At 32.8% G+C, this 11,146-nt stretch overlaps 1 protein-coding gene across 1 annotated transcript; it reads right to left on the reverse strand.

The window, feature by feature from the left end:
- Positions 1 to 2,229: 2,229 nt before the first annotated feature.
- LOC127803872 (probable indole-3-pyruvate monooxygenase YUCCA7) lies at positions 2,230 to 5,077 on the reverse strand. Its single transcript, XM_052340465.1, has 4 exons — positions 5,030 to 5,077; positions 4,118 to 4,864; positions 3,333 to 3,704; positions 2,230 to 2,615 (listed from the first exon to the last, which is right to left on the reverse strand). Exons 1-4 carry the CDS (start codon positions 5,048 to 5,050, stop codon positions 2,394 to 2,396), a joined length of 1,362 nt encoding a protein of 453 aa, XP_052196425.1. The 5' UTR covers positions 5,051 to 5,077; the 3' UTR covers positions 2,230 to 2,393.
- Between the last annotated feature and the right edge of the window lie 6,069 nt (positions 5,078 to 11,146).

An 11,146-nucleotide genomic window follows, 5' to 3' on the forward strand; every position in this document is an offset into this window, starting at 1 on the left:
CTTGCTTTCAAACTTGGGACTGCTTGAGAGCAGCTTGACTAAACAGCTGTAGGGTCTAGGTGGAACACAGTGCTCAGCTTGTTCACCACTTGAGCAACACTGAGTTTTGTATGTTTAATTTCTTGTAAACAGGTCTAATCCCTTAGGCTCTTCACTGACTAGTTTGCTCTGGATTTGGATTGGTCTGCCACTTCACTGGCAAGCCATTCACAGACAATATCATGGAAAAAAGGAGCCTCTGATCAATCTCCATGATAACAAAACACTAAAAAACAAGAGCCAGCCTAGGTATTTATTTCAGCAGGCTGCTCTAGAAAGGGGCCTGCAGAACTAGGATTTAAGGGACAGTCTAGAACCTTCAAATGTGATAAGCACTAAAGGATAAAGTGTACAAGACACTTGAGAACAAGAAGGTATGGGCTTCCTTGTGAAGAACGGGAAGTTGTTTGTGATAACAACCCCATGTCTTTTTCCTTCTCATATCTAAAGTACCATAGCACAAGAGTGTTGTCATTGTTGTGTTTTCATTTGGATTTTGATTTTTGTTATTTCCAAAACAAAGAAAAAATAATGAGAACTTTAAAACTATTGAAATTTGAAAGTAGTTTTATGTACCCTGACTCTATGGTTTGGGTCTTTTTTATAGAAATCCTCTGTGGTTTAGCTTTGTTGTATCAGGTTCTTATGGTTTATTATTTTTTAAACAATCCCCCTCCATTTGGTCAAAAACTCAAAAATGGGTTTTGTTTTATGTTAAATTTGAACTATTAGAAATAAAAATAAATCCTAGGGACGCGAAATACTAAAAGTAAAACGATAGAAACCCATAAAGGCTCTTGACTTAATGGAGGGAGGAGTTGTTAGAAAAAGAAGGAAACCATAAGAACTTGAAAAATCATAAATAAATTAAAAGGCCAAAATATCATAAATAAATTACAAGAGGAGCGTGTGAAAGTGGTTCAAATCATGTGGGGTTTTGGTGGAATTTACCCCTTTTTTAAATTGGCTTTTAACATGTGTCAACTGGCTAAATAATAGATGTACATGTGGGAGATAGCATCCATCCATAAGGGTGTTGGAAAATAATTTTGGAGTGGGCAAATGCTTTTATGGCCATGTTTTCCAACCCCTTGGATGGACCTAGCTAGCTTTGGACATGGAAACATACTGTCAGTGACTTCTCATTTCAATTTTGAAGAGCTTCCAATCTAACATGATCTCATTTTTGCACAAAAAATATTTTCTGTGACTGCAGCTTTTTAAGATTTTCTTTAAGAAAACAAATCAAAACTAATTTATCAAAGTTTTCATTTGAAACTAGAAATAGCAGGGAGCTGAAAATTTGAAAATTCTTCATAGTCTGCTGGAAGGTGATGTTTGTTTGTTGTTTTTCATGATGTGTGGGCTCTATCCATGTGCAAAGCCAACATGGAGGCCTGCAGTTTTACAAGTACTTACAGGATACTCCCTGAGAAGAAACAAGGGAAGAGTAGGCATCAGATTAAGGAGAATAGTGATGTTGGTGTTATATTGGACAGAGTGCCCACCACTTTGATGGGCCCTTGGTAGCACAATGAGGCCATTTGTGATGTTGGGTTGACATTGGACAGATGGTCCATTACATTTAATGGGCCTGGGTTAAGATAGAGCCCATCTGATGTATTATTGGCTATGTGGAAGGGTTTAGGGTCTAAGAAGGGGGGTGCAATTCATATTAATTGGATTGAGACAGTGCTTGCACATATCCATTTGATTCAATTCATGCTTTGATACATTTCATTCAATACCCTGTAGCCTAGAGTTCAAGCTTTTAGTAGTAAAATATTTAAGTAGATTTAGGTGAGGTTTTTGTGATTTGAACTATTTTTCAGATATTTTTTGTGATTTACTTTTAAATATTCGTCCCTGTGGTTTATTTTTTTTAAATATGTTTCGTAGTATAAACCCTTTTTGACCTAACAGAATTGATTGTTTTGAAGGAAACAAGCCACGGGGACTTAAATAGAAAAAGAAAGAAAGAAACCAACAAAGAAGACAAACAAGAGACTTGTTAGCAACTCAACTCTATTCTGAATAAGTCTCAAAGATGAAATTATGGGGGAAAATGGTACCCATTTGTTATGATTCTGTGCTTTTATTTTCTATCCCCTTTGCTATCTATCTTTGAAACTAAAAATAATAACATTTTTGAAAAAGTTAAAAATTTTGCTATCTTGGATCTGTGCAAAAAATGCCCAAACCACTCCCCCATTTTGGGATGTCCCTGGAGAGGGCTGGCTCCTCCATTCATGGTTCATTTTCATGTTACATTGTCAAACTGAACCAAGTTTGATCAATTACAGATCTCTACAATTGCAAAAGCAGAAAAGAGAACAAAAAACGAAGGAAAGGTTTCATAATTGGCAATTAGCAACTACAACAGAGTGCTTCTTGCAGTAGTTAGTTTCTTCTTGTTTCCAGATGTTGGCTATATCGTTTGCTACTCTGATGGCATCCAATGAGGCCCCAGAGAGGCCCCTCCTTGTGAAGCCAACTGCATAGAGCCCACCTTTGCCTTTCCACCCATCTGGGAATTGAGATTTGGGAAACCCATTTGTGGAAAATAAGTCATTCTCCTGTGCAACACAATATTTTCCAGCATTAATTTTCCCCCACAAAATCATCAAACAAAATTTTAAAGAAAAATAAATGTTGTCATGGATGTATAAGATGGCATTTATATCTAGTAATGTCATTTTCACTTTATTTTCTTTTCATCAAAAAACATTTATTTCAAATATATCTGGCATTGGTTATTTATGTGGGAATTGACATGATAGTCTCATTTATCAAACACAAAATTTGTCGTTACCCAAAAATTATCACAAATAACTCTAGAGAGAAAATCATAAAGAGGTATAGGTAGGAGTAACTTATTCACCGATCACATTGACAAAACCTTAGGATATCGAAAATGTCTTTGAAAATCAAGGATCTCAGTGACAAGATCAGGTAGCAAACGTATAGCAAAGTACTAGATAAGCATACAGTGGTTGGTCTTTCTTATAAAAGGGATATTCTTCTTCTTTTATCTCATTCTTTTTTCTCTAATTAAGATTTCCTGTTCATTGACTAACTTAGGTATTGCAGAACCATGCGGGAACGACTCGGGGCAATTAGTCACTGTGATTGTAGGTTAAGGAAAGAACGCTCAAGCGACCTCGCCATACTCAGCAACAAGACATCCTCCCATTAAACTAGCTAGGTCATAACTACTAAAAGTAGGTCATATTTCTGCTAAAATACCTTAAACATTGTGAAAAACTACTAATTTTAGTATTGAAAATTCTCACCTTTAACCAAGAAGGAACATTGCTGGAATACCCAGTTGCCAAAAGCACAGAATCAACCTCAAGATTTTGGCCATTAATAAGCTCAACCCTACCAGGTGAGAACCTCTTGATTCCAGGAACTACCTTGATCTCACCACATCTTATCTTCTGCAGTGCACCAATGTCCAACACTGGGGTCTTGCCTTGAGTGCTCTTGAGCTGTAAAGGACCTACCACTGGCCTCTTCAGCCCATATTTTTCTATGTTTCCAAGCGTTAATCTTGCAATAGCTAGCAACACTTTGTCTACAAGCCTAGGTGGCAGCCATTTCATCATTGAAACTGCTAGATCAAATGTGGATTTCCCTAGAACTTCTCTTGGCAGGACATGAACCTGTTTTAAGAATAAGGATTGAGTTAGGTAACGGACAATTAGCGTAAAACTTATCAGATTAAACCAACGTGAATTTTAGACAAATGTTTGAAAAAATAATTATTTTTTGATCTGATCATATATGTATTTATATATATAATTGGTAGTTAAAAACTAGGCAATTCATCATCAAAAATCTAATATAATCATAAAATGCACGAGTGAAAATAACAAGTAAAATTGAAACGAATACGCAAACTCATTTGACGTGTTTCTATTAGGGGTCCAAATTTTGCAACCCTCGTCGTCTCTTTTTTTAAAACCACATTATCTTGTCAAATGATTGTTTATTTTTCTTTTTTAAAAATGGAAACAACAAAAGAAAAATCCAAAAAAAATTTAATAAAATCAAACAGGGTTTTATATTGACTTACCGAACTACGAGCCACTATTGATGGAAACGCATTGTGGTGGCAAAGATCAAGAGAAACCTCCATGCCGGAGTTGCCACAACCTACAACTAGCACTTTCTTTCCTTTATAAGCTTCCCCGGACTTGTAGTCACAGACATGAGTAACGTTGCCACCGAACTCTAGCAAGCCTTCAAATTCCGGTACCACCTTCTCTGCATTCTCACCCGTCGCCGCCACAAGCCACTGACAAATGTACTCCACCTCCCCTTTCATGGCGCCACCACCTAAGCTTGATACAGTCTTGACCCTCCACAACCGACAAGCTTCGTCGTATTTTGCTGATTTCACAGTCTTACTGAACTGTGGCTTAATGCCAAAGTGGGTCGCGTAGGATTCAAGGTAGTCGATGAACTGGTACTTGGTGGGGTATTCCGGCAAGTTGGTTGGGAATGGGAAGTAGGGCAACTGGCAGAATTGCTTGGGGAGGTGAAGTTTGAGGCGATCATAAGTGTGGTTTTGCCAAAGAGAAGCAATGCAACTGGCCCTTTCAAGGATGATAAATGGAACTCCTTGTTGTCTTAGTCCAGCAGCGACGGCTAGTCCCGACGGCCCGGCACCAACAATAACAGGTCCATTCACCAGTATACATCGGCCAACAAAGAAATTCTCACAATCATACATTTGAACCATTAATTTTGGTACGAAGACGATCCACAACCTATACCTTTCAGTCGAGGACAAGGCAAACTCACGGCTACACGCAGTAACCTACAAATCACACACACCAAATAAACACACAAAAATATATATCTAGACTTGTCGGTAGAAGAATTTGAACCCTGATTGTATAGATGTAGTAAGCTTGATCAGAGGTAAAATGCATGAAGTTTGGGATGGGGAACTATATAAGAAGAGAAGGAATGGAAAACTTACAAATTTCCAAGTGTAGGACATAGAAGACGACTATGGAATTCGTAGTTCAGTTTGTAAGTGTAGGGGATTGAGAGGGGAAGCGGGCAGGTTTAAATAGGGAAGGTGGGTGGCGTGGCATGGCATTTGAGGTGATATGACAATCCTAAATCAATCAGTTTGGAATTAATGAATGATCCATTAAAATGATTTTATAGACTTAAAAACTATCATATCATGTCTTTTTTTGTGACAATTTGAGATGATTTTTTTTATAATCTATTTATATATATATGGATATATTTCATGTGAATTTGATTGGAAAATGATGGATTTTTAAGCATGCGGCAACCTATTTTTCTAATGCATGTTCATTTGCTATTGGAAATATATTTAAGGTACTACAGATGACCCCTAATCCATTTCCTACAATGTGAAAGGCTCATTCACATCCAATTACCAAGCAAATATGCAACTATGTATACCCATATATATATATATATATATATCGTTTTGTAAACATCTTTTCATGAGTAAAGGTGTTAATTAGGCTGACCCAACCCGTTTTACATCTCTACCCCTATGACGATGTCTAGGTTTTATGTTGAAGAATGAAACTTTTTCTGGTGCAATCTTGAAAAATAATTCACTCCTTTTAAGCATAATAATTACAAGAATTATCATTATGTTATGTCACATTAACTAACAAAATGATGCAGTATATATAACAATTACCCCAATCTCCATATCTTATTCTAACTTAGGATATATAATCAACGTCGTGCATATATCATTAAACGGGTCTCTGTCATAATTTCCCGTTTAAGAAACAAGATTAGTTTGGCGAAGACGATGATTAAGTGAAGTTCTCCGAATTCAGACCGATAATATTCGTACAAAACTTGATTTCAATCTCTGTCCGTACCGAGCTCTACATATATATATATACATATATATACAGGCTGGAAAAGAATTATATATATATATATATATAAACCTTGCCGTGGTGAATGAGACTTCTGGGTTTTGGAGTTTTCTCAAGAGAACCATAGATATGTAATGTCAAGTCAAATGGTGCATGAGGCCGTGGTTTGATCCACAAAAGCTTGAATGAATTTGGGACAATGAAAGACTGTTAATCGTATAATTGATCCATCGAGAAACCGGGGTTTTAAGGATTAACTAGTGGATTATATATATAGAAGGCTGGCTTAAGAATATTTGTAGTTCTAAATAAGAATTATTTTAGTAATTCTTATAAAATAAATCTTTTTTTTTTTCTGTTTTTGTGTAAGTTATTTACACCTTATTATTTATTGTTTAATATTGAAAAAATAATTTGTAAACTTTGAGAGTTTGGAAGCTTCCTCGTTTAAATAACACTTCACTATTTATTGTCAAATATTGAAAAATAATCTATGAATTTAGAGAATTTGAGGCCTTTTCATCTAAATGACACTTCATTGTTTATTGTCAAATATAAGAAAATGATTTGTAAATTTCGAGAGTTGGGGTCTTTTCATCTAAATGATACCTCATTATTTATTGTCAAATATTAAAAAATAATCCGAATTAAGGAATTATAGGTATTTTCGTCTTAATGACATCTCATTATTTATTATCAAACATTAAAAAATGATCCGTAAATTTAAAAAGTTGAGAGTCTTTTCATCTAAATAATATATACATCATCATGTATTATCAAATATTAAAAAATAATTTGTGAACAACAAAATAAATAAAGCATGAAGTCAAACAAAGAAACCATCATAAAATAGAATTTTAAATGATTGAAGACCTCATTTTTTTTGGGCCTAACCATAAGCCTAATATATATATATATATATATGATACATTTGCTTAACAACCCATATGCTAAAATTGCAGCTTAATTAATACAAATTGACTTTGACAAGCATTAATTAAATTGTATTGTAGCCACAAAATGGCATTTAGGCCAACAAGTTCCTTGATTAATTTCTCTTCATCATGTAAGTGTTCTGGTGTTTAAGAACCATGATCCATGTTTAATTTTCTTTCATGATTAGGCAAACTATATACATATAAATTTTGGGAAAAATAGAGAAAATACCACAAAAGAGGGAAACTTCAAGTCAACAAAACCAGCTTAGAGCACCTCATATATTACTTTCTTTCTTTCAAATTCATTTTCTTTTCAAAATTTAGACATCATATACATCTAAAGAAAATGATTGATGCTTGGCCAACAACAATCCCAATTGACAACAAGAATTAATTTACTTTGCTCGAGAGATTGACAGAGAGGTTTATCAAAAAGGGTCAAAAAGATCAAAATACTCTCGCTCATATTACAAATTTGCAAAATATGCCACTGTCCATTGTTTTCTCCTTTCCCTTCACATGGCCGCCGATGCAACCATTGCCTCGTCGCTATCTTCGCCTTGTCACCTCGCCATCATCGTCTCGCCTTATTGCCATCGCCTAGTCGACCATTACTGCATCCTCCTTCCACCAAGGATGTAGCGATGGTCAGCGAGGCGAAAGTAGTAGAGAGGCAACGGTTGCATTAGCAGCCATGAAAAAAAAAAAAGGACAGAGCAGTGGGCAGTTGCACATTTTGCAAATTTGTAATGTGGCGTGAGGATATTTTGGTCTTTTTGGCCTTTTTTGGTAAGCTTCTCTGTCAATCTCTTAACTAACCAACTTTTTTTTGGGGGGGGGGGGAGAGGGGGGGAAATTCTGAATAAAAAACAATAAAAAATAGTCGACAAATTTTTTTTTTTATTTTTTGGCTAGTTAATGGAAATTTGTAATGTTGTGAGTATGTTGAATCCTGTCAAAAATATAAAAAGGCATGGACTTCTTTAAAGGCCTTTATTTCTTTTTTACATTTAAACTATTGTAATTATGGATTCATGGTTTGAAATTGGACTTATTTTATTTAATTTTAGTTTCAACATTTTTGTTTCTTAAATTTAATCAAACAATTAACTATTTAACTATCATAACTAATTTGTTTTCTATAAATAAGAATTTCATAAAACCAACAAAAGCCATCTACAACTCCAAACCAGGGCATACTCCGATCCTTAAAAGATCAAGAAGTCAAGGCAAATAAAAAAATAAAGGAATATACAATTCTTCTGACAAAAAAAAAAACAAAATATACAAATATTAAAAGAAGATCCACATCAGTGTTATATGTTAAGACTATTCAGTGAAAGCACCTTCCCTAAGCATTATAACTTAGGGCGTCAAAGCATACTCATAATTTAAATCCGCTGTGAAACATGAAAGGTGACTCAAAATAAAGGAACAAAAAATACACTAGTGAGAAATTTATAAAAGAGTCACTTGTAGAGTCCAATCACGAATAAGTTACCTAAGGATTTGTTAGGTTTTTTATGCAAAAAATTCACAATTGTACTACCAACCCTCAATTATTTACTAGAAAAATCACTAAGAGTGCATAAGCATACTTATAATTCAGTCCAATGTTTTACACAAGAGCAACCATAACTAATTTCGGATGCTATAAATAGGCATCAAAGGACTTGGTTCTTTTATATTTATATATACACGAAAGAGTTTAAGTAGACTTGTTATATCTTGACTGAGTCAAGATATAAATTCATAATTTTGTATAGTAAGAGTAATATCCCTTAGGAAAAGTGTATTAATTACATGCCCTAAAGTATAGTTGACTGGCCTGCAAATGGCGGTAGCTTGTTATGTTGAGAAGAACACATTTTCTGGCTATATCTTGCCAAAAGCATGAGGTGCGACTTGTTGAGAAAATATGCTGATCATATATATAAACGTTTATCACATTTATATTTATATGAAGACAATCCCAAGTTGAATTAATTAATTGAGTTTGACAATTGTGTACTCTAAATTAACTAAGAAAGCAAGTTTATCATTAGGGATGGATTTATGTGTGGTTGAAGATAACCTACTATAAAATATTTAAATTTTAAAGACAGTCCACAATGAAATTTAAATTTTGAAGATAATTTTTCAACCCAATTTCAATCTAGTTTAGCCCAACCTAAATTCTTAGATCCGTCCCTTTTATCATATACCTACCACAATTTGTACTTGTTTATTATTTTGCTATCGTGGTAAGAGTGAATTTCGGATCTGATCCAAAACAAAAGTCAAAAAAGAGAATGCAAAAGGTTTTTTTTTTTTTTTTTTTTTGTATAAATAAGCTATGGATTTGATTGAAAGAAGAAAGATTCTTTGAACAATGGATTAAAGTTTTTCCATGAAAGGTTAGAAGATTTTGTTATTATGGTGATACATGAATCAATCATTTCTTGTGATGTAATGCAAAGAATATTTTGTTATTATTGTGATTCATGAATCATTCATTTCTTGTAATGTAATGCAAAGAATATTTTTGGGTTCAAACTAAGAGCTAAACTCAATAGATATATTCTTAATGCTAATTAATTTGAGTTGGCTATCCTAGTGTGAAAAAAATCAATGTACATAATAAAGATTATCATACTAGAGAGGTAAAAAATTTGAAAAAATTCTTGTTGAAAAAGTAATCCTTATCAAAATAAGTTACTACCAGTCGTTATCGTACACAAATTAAATTTAGAGTTTAGGATTTAGAATTTTTTTTTTGGTAAATGAATAATACATTCAACACAAAAAAGAGTATAATATATAAACAATTTAACTTAATACATATCCAGAGATATATTGCGTGAATATAAAAAGAATTAAAAGACTTTTGATCGAGGATAAATCAATAAAACACAAAATGTACCCAAAAAACCTCAATGAATGCACAACCTCTTCTAGATCAGTATGAGACTTAAGATTTATGATCGATAATAATTCAAAGTCATATTTGAATTTTGGGTTGAAAGACAAAAGATTCATTGCACGAATCTAAGGTTTAGTTTCTCAATCCTCGTGTTAGAAAAAAGGCTTTGGCTCACTCAGTCAATTTCTCTATCTCATGCCAAGAATTTTTATCAAACAACATTACTGTCTTCTTCACCTATGACTTATGTACATGGAGTTAGTTATTAATTTATCATATTTGCACCAATCAAATGATCTTTCTTTGGCTTAATCAAATGATCTTTTTCTTGCTTAATCCAATCAAATGATCTTTTAGATGGTGTCATCCATATTTTTGTTCATGTACTTTCATGTTTTTTTTATGTGATTATTTAAATTTTTTATTATTTTAATTATATTTTTGAGTCAATTTAATTTTTATATTTTGACATTCGTTTCGTATAATAACTTTTACTTTTCATTATTTCGATTATACTTATATATTTATATTTTTAAATCAATTTAACTCTTTTTTTTTTTTTACACATCAAAGTACAAGAGTTATATTCACTAAAAAATGCAAGTCTAGGCGTATAATTAAAATAATAAAAAATTTAAATTATTACATGAAAAAAAGATCAAAGTACAACAGTTAAATTCACTTAAAAAGATAGATTCGGATATGTAATTTAAATAATTATATAAAAAAATATAAAAATACATAGATAAAAATATGAGTATGGCACACTTTTAGATTGATAAATAACTTCATTGTAATGCTGACATTATAATTAAAGAAAAAAGGAATCTGATGGCAGCAACTTAGTCTAACATTCAAGATCCAGTTAATCTGTACTATGACAGAAAGTTCAACAAAGTTGCCGTCTTTGATTTTGAAGATTACATCTATTCACTGAGTCATCATAGTCAACCATTGTGAAAAGGTTTAACTATTAGTAATTAGCTACAAGGAATTTTGGTACTTTTTTCACCCTTTTTTTATCATAAACGCTTCATATTTCATCACTCTATTTGAAAATATCTATTAATTTTTTTCTCAAATAACGTAATCTTTTTATTCACGTCTCATGTGCCGTACTCATTTTTTTTCAACTTATTATAAAAGGAAGATGAGACGTCCAGCGTAACAATATTTTATGTGTAACTATAAAAATTCTTTCTTATTAAAAAATATTCAATTTAAACCATAAGTACTATAAAAAGACGAATTTGTCATCTTATCCCACCCTAATACACAATGATAGATCTGAAATTCACTATTCCTTTTAATATCATAAGTCTGTGTTATTCTATAAGTAGGATAGGTACATTTAAGATTTAAATTCCAAACTTAAA

This window comes from Diospyros lotus, chromosome 6 (genome assembly GCF_014633365.1).
Source record: "Diospyros lotus cultivar Yz01 chromosome 6, ASM1463336v1, whole genome shotgun sequence".
Classification (NCBI taxonomy): domain Eukaryota; kingdom Viridiplantae; phylum Streptophyta; class Magnoliopsida; order Ericales; family Ebenaceae; genus Diospyros; species Diospyros lotus.

Coding starts and splice junctions, on each gene's coding strand:
- LOC127803872 (XM_052340465.1), bottom strand. CDS start 5,050: ATGTCCTACACTTGGAAATTT. Junction 3,705..4,117: donor CAATAGTGGCTCGTAGTTCG/GTAAGTCAATAT, acceptor TTCTTAAAACAG/GTTCATGTCCTGCCAAGAGA. Junction 2,616..3,332: donor ATGTTCCTTCTTGGTTAAAG/GTGAGAATTTTC, acceptor TGTGTTGCACAG/GAGAATGACTTATTTTCCAC.